Source organism: Peromyscus maniculatus, chromosome 16 (genome assembly GCF_049852395.1).
Source record: "Peromyscus maniculatus bairdii isolate BWxNUB_F1_BW_parent chromosome 16, HU_Pman_BW_mat_3.1, whole genome shotgun sequence".
In the NCBI taxonomy this organism is placed as follows: Eukaryota; Metazoa; Chordata; class Mammalia; order Rodentia; family Cricetidae; genus Peromyscus; species Peromyscus maniculatus.
The window spans coordinates 62,128,281-62,149,029 of record NC_134867.1 but is presented as its reverse complement, the minus strand read 5'-3'; the positions used below and the strand labels follow the sequence as shown (position 1 = coordinate 62,149,029).

At 36.6% G+C, this 20,749-nt stretch overlaps 1 protein-coding gene across 7 annotated transcripts in view; it reads right to left on the bottom strand.

Moving 5' to 3' along the window:
• The window catches only part of Qki (QKI, KH domain containing RNA binding), a 142,658-nt gene that overhangs the window by 44,622 nt on the left and 77,287 nt on the right, over positions 1-20,749 (bottom strand). For all 7 annotated transcript variants that reach the window (XR_013045152.1, XM_076552884.1, XM_076552885.1 and 4 more), the window contains exon 4: positions 2,577-2,720. Coding sequence is in view for 6 of the 7 variants with exons in the window: in XM_076552884.1 (XP_076408999.1) it covers positions 2,577-2,720 (144 nt within the window). In the remaining variant the exon portion in view is untranslated. The remainder of the gene's footprint in view (positions 1-2,576; positions 2,721-20,749) is intronic.

Sequence of the window (20,749 nt, the reverse complement as noted above, 5' to 3'; positions counted from 1 at the left end):
GCTATGATCCAAAAAGCCTTTATTAGAAGAGAGCTACCAAAACTGGTTATTTTCCCATAAAATATGTAATATGCACTATCTTAAAAGTTTCATTCATTTATTTGCTACCACCTTTTTCATATTCTAGACACAAATCATTTTTATTAACTAATTAATTCTTTGTGTGGGGAATGAGTGTGGGCATGCACATCATGCCACAGCTCTCAAGAGAAAGACAGAGGACAACGTTCAGAAACTGCTTCTCTCCTACCACTGTAGAACCTGGGAGCAAACTCAAGTAAGGCTCACTAAGCAACAAACAACTGTATCAATGATTTATTTTCTTTTGGTTTTTCGGGGTTTCTCTGTGTAACAGCTGTGGCTGTCCTGGAACTCACTTTGTAGACCAGGGTGGTCTCAAACTCAGAGGCGTGCCTCTGCCTCCCTTGGGATTCAAGGAGTGCACCAGCACCACCAAGGACAATTAATTCCACAAATGAAAGAAAGAATTGGTGCTCCAAGGTCTCACCATTAGTGTTTTGTTACTGTTGTTACCCTCAAGTCAAGAAACAGAGAGACCAACATTTTCTCAAACTCATTAATAAGCTTCTAAACCAATGCCCTTTTTCAAGGTAGTATCTTTTAGAATAAAAGTAAATTACAGAAAGAATGGCTAGAAAAATTTAATGTGTAAATAGGAGTGTAAACTATTGAACAATTTTCTTTTTTGCTACATTAGTAAACATGTGCTCAGGGTAATGAGAGCTTTGCATTGTTGGAGACATAGCATTCCAGTATTGTTCTGTTTATGAAACTAGTAACAGAATATTCAAAAAGTCCCCTTTCACTGCTTTTCAAAACCACACAATTACTAAGGAAAAGAAGAAAATGATTTAACAGTGTGCAAAGACTTGCATTTATAAACAATCTGCCTATCCATGTTCCTTATATCAACACAATTGATACAAAATTCTTTCCTTGCAAGGAATTAAAAGTGCACTGTCAGGACACAGAAGAACAAATTACTGGGATATAAAGAACAGATCCCAAACTCATTTATGTAAGCAACAAAATGGCTCCATTAACAACACATTATCAATTTTCCTAGCTTCTTTAGAGCAGCCAATTGAATATTTTCATGTTATTAATTATGAGAGAAAGAGAGCTTAATAAATTAAGCTCTGTAAATCCAAGGACCAGCCTGTTCTACAAATCGAGTTCCAAGACAGTCAGGGCTGTTAAAAAAAAAAAAAAAAAAACTGGTGGTGGTGGTGGTGGTGGTGAGGAGGAGGAGGAGGAAGAGGGGGGGGGGGCGGGAGGAGATCATTTGTACAATTGTTTGATGGCCCATGTGCCCTACTTGAGTTTGATCCCCAGGTTCTACAGTAATGGGAGAGAATCACTTCATATCATTTTCTTCTCATTTCCTATCAAAAAGAACAGTGTGTAGCAATATAAAAAAGTGAAGAGGAGCTGAGGGAGAAGATGGGAAGAGAAGAATAAAAAGAGGTGACATAAGAACAGAGACAATTGGACAATTTCTCAGGAGACACCAGTCTCAGATTTATTCTTAATGTCTTCTCTAAAGATTCCCAGATATACTGGTTAGCTTAGATTAGCAAAGTGTGAAAAACATTTGGAACGCTGCCTATGAAGTCAGCAAAACCTTGCTTTAACCGAGTTTTACTAGGCAACATTAACTTTTCTACTGGGGCTGGGGGTGGAGGAATGGGGGGAGAGGAGCCAGAAGAGAACCTAGCATATAGGCAATTCAAGTAACAGAGTTCCCACTAAGTCTTCTTTCCCAATACAGTAATAGTTTTACAGACCTCTAACTTACTATTACTTACTTTTCTTTGTGTGGTTTTAGTTTAAAACAAAATAAAAAACCAGGGTCTCTTACACAGCCTTGACTGTCCTAAAGCTCACTACGTAAACTAGGCACATCTGGAACTCAAGAAATACAACTGCTCCCGTCTTTTGAGTGCTGTGACTATAAGGAGGTGCCAACAAGTCCAGCTTACCCAATCTTTTAAGAAAAAGAAACAAACCCAACAAAAAAACAAAATACTTTTAGCATCCTACTGACTGTTAAGTCTAAATTCTTCTTCTGGAACAGAGCAATTTTAAGTCTGTGACTTTAAGAAGTAGCTTAATTAGATTTGCTTCTCTACCACACTTCCTTCACAAAAATAAACCAGGGATTCCTGGTTAAGAATTTGAGCAATCCTGTCTTTTACATTCTATATTTCATGAGCCATCCATTGTTTTTATATTTTGTGGTTAAATAAAATCACAAACACATAACAACCCATTCTTTATTAACCCAACAATTTCAAATCAATCTGAAAAGGGCAATGTTTTAAAAAAAAAAAAAAAAAAAAAAAAAAGAGCCGGGCAGTGGTGGTGCACGCCTTTAATCCCTACACTCCGGAGGCAGAGCCAGGCGGATCTTTGTGAGTTCGAGGCCAGCCTGGTCTACAGAGTAATATCCAAGACAGGCATCAAAACTACACAGAGAAATCCTGTCTGGAAAAACCAAAATAAAAATAAATATAAATAAACAAATAAGAATCCAAATGATGAAAATTACTTACTGCAGGTACCAGTAACTTCTTTACTTCTTCAACTGCTCTCTTCAGCTTGATCTCTGCTCTGTTCTGAGCATCTTCCACAGTGATTAGTACATGTAAATCTTCATTTAGATGCTCCCAATTGGGCTTGCCTCTGTTTTGCTCCTCCTAAAAAAAATATTTTACAAAACACAATGTCACTAGTACTTTTTTCAAAAGACAGAATATGCATTCTGTAACATGAACCGATTGCTAATTGCTTAAAGCCATTTTTTTGTAGCAGAATCTATTCTACTACAATGCATTACAAAGCTTTTCAATTATTTTCCAAACCCAAACCAAAGTCTAGCAATGGGACTAGTCAGTCAAATGAGAACTCATTAAATATTCATGCTATACCTACTATGTATCCAGTGAGGCTGGCGTCCAAGACAACCAGGAGTGTCATTTCTAGACTATAATGAGTAACTTTGATAAGCATGTCACTTCTCTATTTTACTTATAAGGAAACAAAGTTATCAAGGTTGAACAAGTATCACAGTAAACAACTTGCCAATTGGGAGATGAATCAAACTTAATTCTCCAATTTAGTGATGTTTCCACCCATTACTACAGCTTTAAATAATACTGGTTCTAGTCAATACTAGAAGTATTTTGAAAAATAGGTCCCAAAATGTTAAAGAAGTACTATTTGCTGTATATCACGTAGTAATTATGGCAACAATAAACCACAGCAAATGACTGTAGGAACTGTTTTAACTATATATCCATTGGCCTTAACTTTTAAAAGTGAATATACAGTTGAGATCTACTAGGCAAGGGAGCAATGTTCTTCTTCCAGGAAGTGGCCACTGCTATTACCCATGCTCAAGTGGACACCATGCACAAATAGGTAGCACAAAACGGACTTAGTGGGTTTTAAAAAATAAAAATAAACAAGATGGACATGAAGTCTGGAGACTAATGTATGTATGGGTATCCTGGGGGAAGTAAAGGGAGTTAGATTTAATATTTTATTGCATACACATACTAAGTTTTCAAATACTAAAATAAAAATAAAGTATAAAGTCTACTCTTGCACTGTATCAAGTCGTGTGTGTGTGTGTGTGTGTGTGTGTGTGTGTGTGTGTGTGTGTGTGTGTCACAGACAATTATCTAGGTTTCACTTCTATAACTTCTGATTACCAAGCAAGGAACATACATACATGATGAAAGACTTATCAAACTATTTGTAAGATAAGGGCAGGCAACCACATAGACAACTTATGAAGGCAACAAGTCTTAAACTTGAGAAACAATTTAAGAATGTGAGTATAAATATGACTGGTACAGAGACTTAAAGCAAATTATCAGAGGTGAACCATAAAAATACTCATTGTCGGACCTTGCTTATGAAGGACATCAGTCTGTTACTGTGTCAATTACAGTCAAAAGTAAACTGGTATGATAAAACAGGCTTTTCTATTCTTTTTCGTATTATTGAGGACAAACAATGACAACAGAAATAAGATCTACCAAGTACAGGATTCTGTTTTATCAGTTAGTAACTTTGGTAGGAAAATGTACCTACACAGTCAAGGCTAAATGGATCTCCAGGAAAAACAGCAATAATCAAACACTAAGCAAACTAGTAGCGCAGAGCCTATCTGTTTCAGTATTAGGTCACACCACATTCCTTTTAACACATCTTGGCAGAGCTAGGTTTTTGGTGGTTACTATATTAAAAAGCAGTTTCATGAAAACATCAATGTGGAATAAAATGGTAGTAATGTATCATCGGAGAATCTAAAGCACCCAAGACTAAAACAATTACAAATACGATAATAAATATTAATGTGGCTACTTAAAATATTTTCAATTTAAGAGATTACATAATACCAATTCAGTTACTTATCAATATTTAATAAATGAAGGCATGGGCTGTTTCTTCTTCTCTAAGGTACACCATAAAGAGATGTGAGGGTAAAGAGTCAATGAATCAAGAAACTGGGAACCTTGGGGTCATTTACATAGCAAAAATACAAAACATATATAAATACTTCTGTGATAAGAATCAATTTAAAATTCAAATTTTAATGTTAAAGAATGGTTGTATTTCTCACAAAAATATGTTATTGTTATCCCTGTGGTAGACTTGGGAAAGTTGGCTGTATTACCTGGTGAACTAAAAGTGTGTCCATGTCTGAATCCATATATGTATAAGGGACTTTCACTTCTAGCTAAGACAAAGAAACCAGAGCACAACTCACCTCTCACTCTATGTAGAACACCCGAAGTGTATAGACAACAACTACCAACTATTAGAAATCAGGCACTGAAGGAGAGAAAGGACAGTGGTGGGGGAGCATAGGCCAGCCTGCAACTGCCCAACTTCATAGCTGTAGTCTTGGCCCACACAGAGAAGATACTAAAAAAGGTTAACAACCTAAGAGTCCAGGAAAGTAAAGTATGCAAGGTTGAAAACTACTGGGGCTATTAGGAGCCCAAGTACTACACTCAACAGTTCCTAATGCATGTTAGGAAGAGGGTTCTAAAGGCCAGGAAGCAGCCACCAAAGGATTTCACATTACAAAAAAATTTAGCTCTCTCTCAAATGGAGCTAGGCTGAAACATCTCATGATTCATCAACAGTATCTCAAAGGGAAACAATTCAACCTAGTATGAGCTATAGTTCAAGTATTCCTCCTAAATTACAAAATCAAGACTGAAGGAAACTAAACTTTTTCCAACTAAGTCAACCACTTCCCAGAACAAAACTAAACAGCATTTTTAAGAATGAAAATTGTATCTTTCCCAAATAATGTTCAATTCTCTATCTGCTATCTAGTCAGAAATTAAACAGTCATCAAGGCTGGGGAGATGGCCCAGTGAATAAAGTGCCTGCTTTGTAAACACAAGAACTAAGTTCAGGTCCTTAGCACTCCATAAAACACAAGCAGGGGTGGTGGCGGCATGTGCTGCAGACAGGAGATGTAGAGGGCTTACTGGCCAACCAATCTATCTGTAACAATGGACTCCAGGTTCAGCGAGAGACCTATTTCAAGAAATAAATAGTTACAGGACAGATCAGTCGTTAAGAACATGAGCTGCTCTTCCAGAGAACCTAATTTAATTCTGAGCACATGGCAGCTCACAACTATTTTATCTGTAACTTCACACTCATGACATTTGATTCACTTTCCCAGCCTCTTGTGGACACTGCACATAGTGTATAGACATTCGTGCTGACAAAACATGAAAAAATAAGTAAATGAATGAGTAAGGTAGAGAGACCTCAGGAGGAAGGTGCCAAACCTCATGCTCTTGCCTTTGTACACATGCACACATGTGAGTGAAAGAATGAACACACACGCACACGCACAGGCACTCATGCGCGCACACGTTGGAGGTCATTAAACATTGCAAATTAGGCACGTATGAGATGAAAAAAGTAAACTAAAACAAATCTAATGACACGTGTTATACTCAACAAAGACTTGAAGAGCTACCATGTATAAGTATGTACACATTACACTAATGGAAGGAAAAGCAGACTGTAATTCAAAACATTTCAGAAAAGTTTAAAAATAAAACTGAAATCATGACTTGCCACAGAAATCTTTAATCCCAGAAAATACAAAAGCCAAAGGACTTTAAAAAAAAAAAAAATGTCTGCCTTGTAGGAACACAGAACAAGGCTGCAATATAATCTGACATTATGCTTTATTGAAGGAATAAATTTGAGTTGTAAAATACTTCAGCAAATGTGTCTTCGTAATAAATTTGTGAGTGTAAAAGCTTTGTTAATAACAAAAGCTCCACCTATCCTTAATGTTTACTTCAAAATAAAAAATTCTGCTTACAATTAAAAAAAAACCCACAAAAACCAAAGCTTTCACTGATGATAAGGTTTATAAAAATCATGGTTCAAGCCAGCTGTGGAAAGCAAATGCTTGGAACTCTAGCACTCAGAAGGCTGAAGTACAAGGGTCACAAAGTCCAGACCAGCCTGGATCACATAGGTAGGACTCTAACCATAAGCTATAAAATACAAAATCACATTGAAGGTGTAGTGGCAATGTTGTTTCAAAACCACAAGACAAAAATTATTTCTAAATATAACAAAAGATACAGTATAACTACCATTATATACAAATGTTTAAAGTTTTCATTTGATGTAGAAAGAAATGACTAGAAGATTAAAAGAAAAGCATTATGTATGCAACCAATCAATTCAGCAAATTAAAACCATTTTACACTATTCTCAACTTGATAAAAAAACAAGACACACTTTCTAAATAATGTTTTATAATGTTTATATTATGCAAAAGTAAGTTTTCTTTCTTTCTTGTTTTCTTTCTTGGTTTTTTGAGACAGGGTTTCTCTCTGTGTAGCCCTGACTGTCCTGGAACTTGCTCTCTAGACCAAGCTATAGACTCAGATCCACCTGCCTCCAGAGCTCTGAGATTAAAGGTGTGTGCCACCACATCCTGCTAGAAATATATTTCAAATAATATTATCCTCTTAGTTGAGGATAAAGTTGAAATGATGATGATAATCATGGCAGCTAATGTTTTAGTGAGCACTTACTGTCTGTGACATAAGCATATCACCTTGTGTAATCTTCCAACTAAAATTGCTTCAGTGTAGTACTATCACTCTTAGCAGCATGCCAATCTGGAGGCTGAGGGAGTCACAGTTTGCCCAACCCATAATAAGCTACTGGGCAAAAGAGAGGGCACACTCAGGACCCTCAATCTCAACAGCAAGTCCCTAGCATAAAATGTTACCTATATGGGAATCCTATAATTAAGCAGATAAGGCTAGAAAAAAAGAACAAATTTCTTGAGTCTTTAGAATTCTGCTTTGATATTCTAAACACATTTGAGTGCAATGCTAAGCACATTTTGACCAGAACACAGACATAATAGATTATTGGTCTTGTTTTTTAAGACTGGTTTTCTCTTCTAAGGTCAAGCCAACCTCTTTTCTCACAAGTCATTTCCTAGGTTAAGTGGAGAGTATCAAGAAGTGGAAGAAAAACACATGGCAAAGCAGACATACATATAACATGTCTTTTCTTCAAAGGAGAGGACCGTGCATGAAACGTCAATGATACAAACATTCAGAGAAACACGCAGCCATGTAACACAGAGAACTCTTCCCAATTCCAATTGTGGGTTGTTTTTTTCCTTCCATTTTTTTGTTTTTTATGTAACCTTAATACCACTGTCTGTGAACAACTATTTCTTTTTTAAAAAATTATCTGATTTGTTATTTTTGAAGCTGCTACATCTAGTGACCTAAAAATATGATTTAAGAAACTATTCTAAACATTTGAGAAACTACTACTGTGTTTGATTAGTTTGTTATCCAGTCTGCCTGGTTTTATAGTTTACAACTCTGCTCTCATTACAGAACTTGTTTAAACAAAGGACTTCTGTAACATGAAGCATCAGAGCAAACTGACTGCCCACCTTGGGCAAAGACTGAAGTTTGAGCCTGCAGTCAGGCCATCAGAACAAGACACCTGCCCCTCCTGTGCTCTTAAGTGAGAGCTCACAGGCTTAGACCTCTTGTGAAATAGTTGTATAAATGTATGTACTGAAACAAACCTATTTCTTATAATAAGCTTTATCATTAGGTCAAATATCAAAACTCAGATATAACAATTTTCAGTTATACATAGAATCTTAAGTTAATTTCAAAAATATTTGAATTAACTTAAAAAAAAATGAGGCCAAGAATTTGAAGGAGAGCAGGAAAGGGAAATATGAGAGGGTTTAGAGGTAGGTAAGGGAAGGAAGAAATGCTATAATCTCAAAAAAGAGGATTTAATGAGAAACACATTGTACAATTCTTTCCGTCATAAAGCAAACCTCAAAACCTATTTCTTTTTTTTTTTTAAGATTTGTTTTATTTTTTATTATATATACAGAATTTTTATTATTACTCTCTATATAGTGTTCTGCCTGCAGGCCAGAGGAGGGCACCAGGTCTCATTACAGATGGTTGTGAGGCACCATGTGGGTGCTGGGAATTGAACTCGGGACCTCAGGAAGAACAGTCAGTGCTCTTAACCTCTGAGCCATCTCTCCAGCCCCAAACCTATTTCTTAAACTTAAAGTCAAACAAAAATTGTGCTTTGTAAACAAAAAAATTTACTCATATATAAACACCAGAATAATTTTATATTTAAGAATAATACAGACAGCAAGAATTAAACAAATGCTTATTAAATGGAGTCAAACCAGAACAATTGTTCATTCAAAGAATTTTTATTATTTAATATCAATTGTTTTCTTAAGTTAAAAACAGAAGATGCCAAGAGTGGGCGATGCATGTCCACAAATTCACCCCTGGAGCAGATGAAGCAGGAGAATCCAGTTTGAGGCTAGTATGGTGGTAATAAATCCATTTTAGTCTGAGCTACACAGTAACACCTTAACACAAAACAAAACCAACCATGGATATAAGAACTGACCCCAGCACTGACTCGATACAATAATATGCCTAAAAGAGCATCTGGTATACAATGCATAATCTATTACTCTACTCTGTTCTCCAGATTTGAAACTTTTATATCTTCAAGAATTTTCTGGATATTAATTTCCATATATGTTATTAACAGCTCTATATTCAACCTATGAAATGTCAAATATACTAGTTTCTAACATTTACTCTGCTATCAAATATTAAACCCAGTTTTATCATTATGTATTTTAATTCATTGTATGCTAACATACCATATTTATGCTAGAAATTACTTTCTAAAATATACAGGAAAAAAATTTTGCATATAATAGAGAAGAAACATTTGACAATAAATTGCTTTACTATAGACTGAATATAGCAAGTAACACAAAACATACTGGTTAAATACTAATTTTTGCCCTTGATTCTGTGTTCTACTATGCAAATGTTAATTTACAGCTGCCCTTGTGGTATTTTGAACCCATCAGTACCAAACAATTGCAGAATAATGAACTGAACTTCTGACTACACATCTAGGGATGCCTCTGCACATACACCTGAGAGAGCTGTGTTATTATAACTGAACTTTGGGAGCCTTGGCAAGATAACAGGTACATAATTTTTAACTGTTTTGATTCAATGGTATTCAATACACTGCCGAGCACTCATCACATAGTACTACTTTACGATAACTGGAGTACTTAACACGTATACTTCAAACCCAGGCACTTTCCCTCTGTAGAATATACTCACAATTTTGGAATGTTAAAATTCTTTTGATTTCATATTGTTGCCTTAGCATCAAATTTTTAGAATCAATTATTTTTTAAAAAGTGTATCAGACCATGGTTAAATAGTATCAGTAAGCTTAAATTATTTGTAACGTTTAAGATTATCTTAAAAGTTACCTGCTTTTGTCTGAATATCCATAGTTAAGTAACCAACTAAGACCACAAGGGTGGTCTATAGGAGCAGTTTTCAACTCTATAGGTATTTCTATTGCACAGCTAGAAAGCAGAACACAGTCACAGCAAGGGCACATCTTTGTATTTCTTACCTAATGATTTAAAAGAAGCTGTCTGTGTGCGTGCGTGCGTGCGTGCGTGCGTGTGTGTGTAGAGAGAGTGAGAGAGAAAGAGAGATATCAATAGTATTGGAGAAAGAGAGATATCAATAGTATTGGATCGTTCAAATGGCTACTATATTATTAGTCCTTTCTCTAATATTTAAAAAATCTTTACTAGTATTTCAGATATCCATATGTAGGTGGAGCTTCTCTGTGTCTCAGTAGCCGCTCCCAAATAACCATTCAGAGACTTAGTATTAATTATAAATGATGGGCCAATAGCTTAGGCATGTTTCCAGCCAGCTCTTATAACTTAACCCATTTCTACTAATCTATGTGCTGCTCCAACGCTAGTTTACCTCATCTATCTATCCCATGTTGCTTCTTCTGGGCCTGGTTTGCGAGTCCTCAGATTCCGCCCTTCTTCTTACCAGTATTCTCTGTCCACAAAACCGCTGCCTGGCTATTCACAATCACCTTTTTAATAACAATGGGAGCAACACATTTTTCATGGTGTACAGAAGGATTATTTCACAGCATCCATACTTCGCAGTATTATTTTTTCAAAAGTTCTATTTTACCCAATTAAAAAACTCAAACTCTATGATTCTTTGTGCATTTCTCATTTACTACATCTATTATGCAAAACCTATAAAACTCCAAGACTTTTATTCAATACTTTGTTTATATTTGGGTAAAAAAGAATACAGAAAGTTCTTATACTTTTCTATAATCTGACAGGTGAAGCAGAACTGTAACATGATACAGTGAGTACAGCACAGCACAGCGACGCGCCTGTCCCTTTCTCTTGACTATGTTTTCATTTCCTTTGGGTCCTACCACAACATCACTAATCACAATCAGACAAGTGTTGATTTTTTAAAATTCAAAGGCATTATTTTAAAAACACATTCTTTAATGCTTTTGGCAAGGCCTGTGTCAAAAGCATGAAAAGGTGCATATAGAACTAACAGTGGTCATGCCGAAATAAAGTAACATTGTCAACGACCCCCGCCCCATTTTATAAGGTTTATAGGTAAAAAGTTTCATGATCAATTATTGAGCAAGCCTCAATGAAACATCTCACTATTTAAGATAAGAATTCATACTCTATCAAGCTGATAATAGAGAAATAAATTAATTTTAAACAATAAAAATAAAAGAAAAATTTGAAATATTAAACAAACAAACATTTTACTAAAGTTAAAAAAAAGGAGAACTAGGGACTCATCATTCCTCTCCACATTCTATTCTTTCCCTTGTTTTATATATTTTAAATTTTTTTACTGGTGGATTCTGCTGGAGGATACGATGCAGATAGGCACTGGAGGGCTCCTCTTGCAAATCACCTTCTGGAGCGATGGAAGGATCTTTCTACTAGCACATGGAAGAGATCCGATCTAGTGTTGGTGTGGCCCCGGAGTTTGGTTTATGTCTTTCCTCAGGACAATGAAGTTCCTTTTTGGATTCCTGAGCACTGAACGCGCCCCATGGCTGCTGCTGAAGCCCAACATGACAGAGACCTAATGGGTCTTCATGAAAAAAAATCTACCCTTCTGCTGCCAATAGAGATTGACAGCCCAATATGGCCCGCTTTGACAAGCATTAATGTAAGCCTAGGAACTGTAGCTACGAGATTGGATTCTCCAGAAGAGCTGCCAGCTAAATTCATGTTGGGATCAAGAAAAAACAGGCCTTGGGTGTTCATGTTACTGGAGTTGTATCCATGCCAGTGGATGTCCACACAATCCAGAAGAGAATTTGACATTGCTGCTGCTGCTGCTGCTGCTGCTGTTATAACAATGGTGCACACCGCTGCTACTGTTTCTGGGATTACCATTTCATAATTGCTTACTACAGCTAGCACAGTGGAGATCCTGGCAACAAAAGTAGCTACCATAGTTAGTTAATCTTTCATTCTATTGGGCAATTTAATTCAGTAGTTATATACATCTCGATTGGCTTTGAAAAGTATAAATTTATAAACTCAAGTTCCAGTTGCTTTTGGGATAGTATCTTACAAGGACTCCAATGTACAGTATGGCTCCTTAAGGAAGGGAATGGCTCAGCTGCCTTTAGCCTACTAGCTATGGGTGAGATAGGACCTCTGTTGGTCTTTTCTGTATCGAACACAGACTGCAAGCCCAGTGCCACTTTGAGATCTTTGGCAACAATTAACTATGTAGCTCACACACGATTGAGCCAGTATGATAATGAGTATTCAGAGACGGGTAATGCCTGGCGGCACTCACCAACCTAAGACAGAGCACCTGTATGGCCTGGGCAGGCGTCTCCATGACGGGTAAGGTGACCTGCTGATGTCCCACGCAACCCAAGTCAGAAGCTCATTTTTTAATAAAAGGGGGACCTACAGGGCCCTGGCCCCTGTTTTGGGTAACTGTTGCCTTGCTTGCGGACCTTGACCTTGATATTCTCCCTATGCTAATTCCCTGCCAGGTTCTACCCTCCTGAATGCTTAAGGGAAGTTCCTTGTCTGTGTATCCTGAATAATGGGCGTTAACAGCTTAGATGCAAGATTGTAAAACATCAGTAGCGAACTTCTGCCCTCTGGGGTCTTCCCATTGTGCTGTAAGCCTGTATTTAAGACCTCCTACCCCCTTCAAGAAATGACATTCGACATTTAAAATTTAAATATATAATTGAATGAATACTGCGAATGTAATCTATGAACACCACAAATGTGATTAATATCATGAGTGTAAGTAATGAATATCATGAGTGTAATTTCAAAACTAAATAAAATAAAAATTTAAAAAAAAGTTTCATGAATCCTCCTTTGTGAGTTATAATTACATATTAAAATTTTGTAATTTCCCAGAAACCATTTTTTTTAAATGCCAAAGTTACTTGCCATATAAAAATCCATGTTATTTTCATGGCTTTTTACTGGTACAAAACTAAACTTTAGAAAATGTTCTATACATGATCAATGTTATAGTATTAATTAACTGCCATTAAATGTTACCCACCACATTGCTATTATTAATGATTTCCCTGGTCAGGTACAGCTTCACTCCATTTAAGACAAGAATGTCTAGATTACATAAATCTTATTAAATAATAACTTTGCTCACACCCTTACACTAAACACTAAAAGCAATATATTAACACAAGACCTAGGCTGGAATGCAGTGACCTGACTGACCCTCATCTTTCAGAAATAGTTTGTGTTATTTAACACCATTTAAATTCGTATTTCTTAGTCAACAATGAAATTAACCAAAACATGGGAGCTACTATTAAGGGAGTTATTTGGTGTTGTGGCTTCATAAGCTGTAGTTGGTACCTTAGGTTGAATCTAGCTGCCTGGATTCCCTTTCAGGCTTACTGCTTACAATGGCATGTAGGATGATTTGTTCCTTCTCAAGAGCAGAAAGACAAATGAAAGGCAGTAGCCATTTTGCCACATTAAACTCTGTCCACTAACAATGAGAGAATAAATAAGTTTTCATGAAGTCAAGAAGGCATCAAAGGTCCTTTATTCTAGTTACAAACAATTTAACAGTAGTTTTCAAGTCAGCTTTTATTTAAAAAAAAAAAGTTTCCACACTGACTTGCAAACTGCAGTATTGAGCCTACAAATCACCTGGACATCTAAAGGACTATCTTAACAAAGCACCCTTAATAAGGTATTAATAACAAATTTTAACTTAAACCTAACATCCAAGAATATACTGTATTTAATTTGCTACAATTCCATTGTGAGAAGATATTATCTCTAAAAAATAATGCCCACATAAATGACCAGATTATGTATCACAATGAGGTGACAGATACAGGAAAAAAAGTAAATAGCTTTCTATATTGTTATCAACTACTAATTGCTGGACATAATTTGTATTTCCTGCTCAGCCTATTCAGTGCTGTATTACCAGCATGTGCCACAACATTCTGCTAAATTTCTTAGGAAACTGACACATAAAATAGTTTGCAGTCACAGGACAACTCCACAGAAGAAACATAGATGTAGTATTAAAAGAAATGGTCCAGCTGTTTTCCAGCATGGTTCTAGCCTGTTGACACTCTGACTCCAAGGCATGGGGACTTCTATTTCTCCTTATCCTAGACCTATGGAATAGACTGACAATTCAGGAAATCCTACAGAGAATTACTTTCATTAAATATACTGGTACATCCTTCCAGACTATCTTTTCTCACTCTGCTTATTTGGCTTTCTTATGCAGTGAAATCGCCCGCTCTGCTCAGTTTTAGTCTGCATTTGTAGTCATTTTTAATTGTTTGTTATTTATACACTTTGAATACATGCTTTATTATATATGTAGCAAATATACTCCCTCCTATGGCTTGGTTTTACTGATTAATGGTTGATTTTCTTCAAGTGTTTAAAATACCGGAAGGAAAATAAACATACATATACACCCAACCATCCTAACGTCATTTACTGACCAGTCAGACTTCTTTTGTCACTGGCATTCTTTCCCCATCTAGCCTTCCCTTCTTCCTACATCATTTATATTCACATGTGTAAGACTGTAAGAGCTTGGCTTAATGCCCCGGGTCTACAATTATGAACAAGAACAAAATAATCTCAAGACATTCCTCTATTTTTTCTTTTCGGAATGCCTCATTTATTAATTCATTATTTCCTATTAGAAACAAAAAAAAAATAAAACTTCTTGTTACATTTTTACCGTAAGCATCAATACAAAAACAGTATTTTACAAACAAAAACGTCTTGTATGTTTTTCAAAGTCTTAATTCTAAAATCTTTCACTGCACTTTTCCTAATGTTTTCAACATCTACACTGTACACTTGATTCTACTTATTTGCAATATTTCAGTCATTCTAAGACTTCCATTTTTTTACATTTCATGTATTATTTATTGAGTGTATGATGTATATGGGGGGGGGTGCATTTGCCAGATCCTGCAAGGGGAAGTCAGGGGACAACTCTAGAGAACCCATTCTCCCACTGTGGATTTCCAGGGTTTGAAATTACTTTGTCATACTTGTACAGCAAGCATTTTTACCCACTCAGTTATTTCAAGGACAAATTCTAAGACACTCAAATAACACAGCAACATTTTTGAAGCCTGACATGTCTTATTAATGTCATGAGGCATCAGTAGAATACTGCTGCTCTTGTCTAACTATTGCTGCTGTGATCCGGATACTTTAAATCCTCACCAAGCCGCCCAGAGAGTAAGGCTTAGCCATTTTTTCAAATAAGTTTCTAGTCACAGAGGATATTAAGAAGGCCGAGCGGTGGTGGTGCACACCTTTAATCCCTGCACTCAGGAGGCAGAGCCAGGCGGATCTCTGTGAGTTCGAGGTCAGCCTGGTCTACAAAGCAAGATCCAGGACAGGCATCAAACTACACAGAGAAAACCCTGTCTCAAAAAACAACAACAACAAAACCCAAAAAGACGATGGGGTCGGACCATCTTGTCTACTGCTTGCTTAGATGGTCCTGGTCCCTTGGCCAATGCTCCCCTTTACAGATGTGATGATATAATGACAGAAGCAGAAGTAACAACTCTCTGCAGCATCCCTGGTACACAGACTCAGAGAACTAGCTGTAAATACGAGGACACGGCTCCTGCTCTTGCCATCAATCAGAAAGTCTGGCTTCTAGTCAGGAAGCACTGAAGCCGGTTTCTTCTATAAACATGTGTTGAACTGTGGCAACAAACTAAGTTGTTAGTTTAGGTAAGACAAAAACCAGTCTTTTCATAGTCCCTGAAACAACACATATTAAAACTTCCAGTAGCTTAGGAGGAAATATGATCATTCTTAAAGTTCCGATATTATCAACACTCATGACAGCACAGACATGACATTAAAAAAAAAAACCATCGAAAATAAAGAAACTGCAAGTTGATATCTTCCTTTAGTGTGTATTAGAATACAATGAAAAGATTAACTCTAGAAAAAGCTATTAAAATGACACTGCAATTAAAGACAATAAATTCATTTGTTTTTCAGTTTAATGCATATTTTGCTAATTTTCAGAGAAACAACCTGAGTTAATCTTTACATCCTTGTTCAATAAATTTCCTACCTATCAAAGCATGCTCTTTATTGCTTCCTTCTCCTAGCTCTTCATCTACTTCAGTGTTCTTTACGAAGTGAAAACACACCTCTATGAGGGACTCCTAATTTCCCATCTCAAGCTGATTTCTAGCTCAAGCCTTCTATCACTAAAGAACAAACTGCAAACTGTAACGAGACTCCTGAATCTGACAAGACTTCTCTTCTACAACGATACACAGTGAGCATGCCAACAAGCATCCAACATACATTTCAGTACAGTGTTTGCATTGGATTTGTTTTACTGACACACACTGAACATGTAAGTAAATGTCTTACTACGTTTACTTGTGATACTTTCTAACTTTACATGTTTTTGTTTGTTTGTTTGTTTTGTTTGGTTTTTTTTTTTTTTCGAGGCCGAGTTTCTCTGTGTAGCTTTGTGTCTTTCCTGGAACTCACTTGGTAACCCAGGCTGGCCTCGAACTCACAGAGATCCGCCTGCCTCTGCCTCCCGAGTGCTGGGCTTAAAGGCGTGTGCCACCACTGCCCAGCAACTTTATATGTTTTTAAGGCATGGTATTTGGTAAATATAGCTTGTGACCATAATCTTTTTTTATCATATTCTAGAAACTTCTATACAAAGAATCAAGTCTAAAAAGAGTTTTAAATTATTTTCTGTTCTATATGGTATTTCTTTTATTATTATTTTAAATTTATATGTAACATGTGTATATATATGAGTGCCCACAGATGAAGAAGAGGGCATCGAATCCTTGAGTACTGGTGTTACAAGAGGCTGTAAGCTGGTCCTTGACAAGCAAACTCAGGTCCTCTGCAAGAATAGTAAGCATTCTTAACTCCTGAGTCATCTCTCCAGCTCGATGTTTTTGTTGCACAGGCAATCTTTTTGTACCAATGAGAATGGAAGTGATAAAATCAAACACCCTTGGTATCTGTGAGCTTAGGGGGGAAAAAGGTATTTTATTACTTGATGCTACTATGAATTTTTTGGTAGATGAACTTTACCAAACTGAGCGTGTCTCCTTTTATTTTTAGTTGTGTGTGTATGGGGGTAGAGGGGGTTAAGCCATGAATATATATGGAATATTGCAAAGCACACGTTTATGCAGCTAAGACACAATCACAGCTCTGAGATTTGACCCTACTAATATGATGGGCTACACTGATTCAGAGATACTTAAATTACTCTTGCATACACACATCATTTAGTAAATGATGCAGTAACCTATTTATATATTTCATTTAAATTTACTAAAATTTGTTAAGCATTTTGATATCTGTGTACATGAGGGATATGATCCTTTTCCTTCACATTTTGGTTCTATGGATTGAATTCAGATAGTTGAACACGAGAATATAACCTTTTCTTTATAGGGAAGTTTTAAAATACAGCTCAGACCTTAACCAACAAAGATATTAATATAAAGATTTGTTACTTTTTATATTTTTTATAATTTGTTTTTCAAAGAATCTATTCTTCTCATCTAAATTGCCTAATTTTGTCCCAAACTTCCTCATGCAGCAAGATATACTGGCACATACCTGAAATTCCAGAGCTAGTGTTGCAGAGACAGGAGGAGGATCAAGAGTTCAAAGTAATCCTGGGCTATATTAGACCCTGTCTCAAAACTGTGTTCATGTTATCTATTCCCTCAAGAGTATCTTTAGTATACCGTCCTCCATTTTTTTCAGATAACTGGTTTTCAGTATTCTCTATCTGTTATGAATCAACCTAATTAAAGCTTTATTTATTGTGCTGATATTCTAAAACAACAAACATTCAGTTTCTTTACATTTCTTTATTGTCCTTTTTCAATTTCAGTAACTTTCAGCTTACATTTCTTAGTTTCGTTTTAGTTATACTGAGCTTAGATTATTGATGTTTGGTGCTTCTAAGCCTGTAGAACATTTATAGATAAAATTTCCCTCTAAACAAAGTTTTTAACCTCATAAATTTTGCTGTCTTGTAATTTTACAATCATTCAACTAAATTGCTTTCTGGTTCCTCCCTATGTCTTGGCCAATAAGTCACAGAGAGTTGTGTTGCTTATTTTCAAAATATTTGGTATTTAATTCCTTGATGGCCAAAGCTTGAAATACACAATTCTCATCTTTTCTTACTCTATGACACAGTATAGGTTCCATTCTAGTTTACTTAGAAGAAAATGTGGTTCCTAGTAGGCAATCATGCTGATCAATGGAGAACTATGTAAGCTCTGCTCTAGTACAACAAATGGCCTCAGTGTCACACCTTCAGCTCAGATCATTTAAGTTCTTTCAAGCACACTGTGAATCCTGTAGGAAAATCTGAGGACTCTCTTCATTTCTTCTGTCCCCTCTCTATCAATGGCATTAGGGATTCCTCCCGGTAAACTTCATGCTACTCACTGTACTGTCAAGAGGCCCAAAAGCCAGGCCTACAAGTATTTTGTATACTAACATCCTTCCTCCAAGAACTTCACTTGGAATTCTGAAGTTCTTTCTTCAGTTACTTGTAGGAAGTTGTCCTAACAGAAGTCCCCAAATTCTTACACTGACAATTCAAAGCTTTCCCTCATAGGGACGAGCAATAGCTCAGCATTCAAACATCAAGCAGCTGTGGCCTCGGAGCTGATTATAACACTCTTTCTCCTGACAACCAGGGCTTTTTCCTAGAGAGCAAGTACAGCTTTGTCTCTATTCAAAAAGATGTAGCCACTCAAATTCCATGTTACAGCTGTGTAACAGCTTCAACACTCACTGCCCATTCTCAAAACCATTCTCCTAACCATTCTCCTGGGTACTTTACCCTTAAATCGTCCCAGTACTGAACTGATCCTCTAGTTTCTTCCCAGAAAATACTTCTAGGTAACAGGAGGGCATACACATGCAGTCCACCCGGCAGAACTACTAGCCAGTGAGGAGGAAGTGACTAAAGGTAGGTGTGATCTTAAAGCATAATCACTAGGGTGGGGAGACAGCTCAGTCAAAAACGTGCCTGCTACACAACCTCGAGGACCTCAGTTCAATCCCCAGACTCTGGGTACAAACCGCAGGCTCAGTAGGATCATGATAATTCTAGCACTAGTAGATGGGGATAGGTGGCTTAACCTCACACCAATCAGAAATCCTACTCAAAAAATAATGGACAGTGTCTGAATAATAATACCTAAGGTTGGCTTTTGGCCTTCACATGCACACACATGAATACACACCCACACATACAAAAGGGAGGTGGGGGGGATACTAAAGGGTAGGAAAGCTGTTTCAGCAGGAAAAAGAGGTGGCCATGATAGCCTGGTCACCTGAGTTTGGTCTCTGGAATCTACAGCGGAAGGTGAGAAACAACTCCTGAAAGTTGTCCTCTGATCTCCACAAGTGTGCCACAGCACAAGTGTGCCTTGGCACAGGTACACTCACACACAGGCAGGTGTGTGTATATGTGCATACACACACTATGCCTGGCTTCAACAAATTAAATCTTAATTAAAGAGGTAAAACTTCATGACAGTAACTGAAACATCTGTTAATTCCACCTCAACTAATAGTTTGTAAAAAATAAAGCCTTTATCGTAAGAATGAGAGAAAATTTTCAGTAAACAATGTTTTTAAAAACAAAGTTTAATAATCATAAATTCTAGATTTAGAATAAACTTTTTTAAAAAAGAAAAAAGGGAAACTTCTGAAATGAGAAAAAATTTAGTTTAAGGTGATTATGGTTTTTTTGGGGGGTGGGGGTTGCAGTAGTCTCCTGGCTCAAAGCAAATCCTTGAATCTTAAAGATTTTGGTCTCAGGCTAGATGTATCTTTTCCACAGGGACTGAATAACTAAGAAGAATTGGCTTGACACTAATTGAAACTAAAATATGTTTTAAGCCTGTGTTAGATGTGTAAATTCAATGAGAAAATATAAAAAGCGGTTTAAGTAGTCTGAAAACCTTGAAATTAATGGCTATAAAACTCTCTGACATTTAAGGACTTTTAAGAATATAGCATCTCTCAAATTAATAACGCAGTGAGAAGGGAAATCTACAATAACCCGAAGACTCATATTATGGTAAATAGGTTTAACTACAAATAAGTTTGCAAAAAACAAAGCCATCAACTAACTGTGTGTGTGGGGACGGGGGTCCTCCCACCAGAAAACCAAGCATAGTCTAGTTGTGCAACGCAAGTTTTAGTTGTAGATGAGTGAGGTCATTGGTGTAACCACTGCTCTTCATGTCAAACAAAGCAGGTAATTAATAGTCATTCTAGCACCATCCCTTATCACCCAAACACACAATGGATACACAGCAATGGCTTTCAAAGCTCAGGCTGTTACAACAGAGCTCCACTGTGTGTCAGAGTCACATTCACTTCTTTATTACACAAGCATACATTTACTGCTCAGCCAGACACCTATAATTAAGCACAAGAGCACTATAATGCTAATATTCAGGCTAGCTTGCAAGTTAGGGGGTCCCCCTCCTCCCCAGAAGGATGATTGCCTTTCATTTTAAAGTTTGAAGTAGCTACAGTTCACTTAGTTTTGATTACATAGCAATTAGATATGCAAATACACAGATCCAGAAAAATACATTTTCAGGCTTCAGATTGTGAGCAATCAGGCCCATTCTCTTCTCTTGTACATACAAGCAAACTCATTAAACAACTATTGTC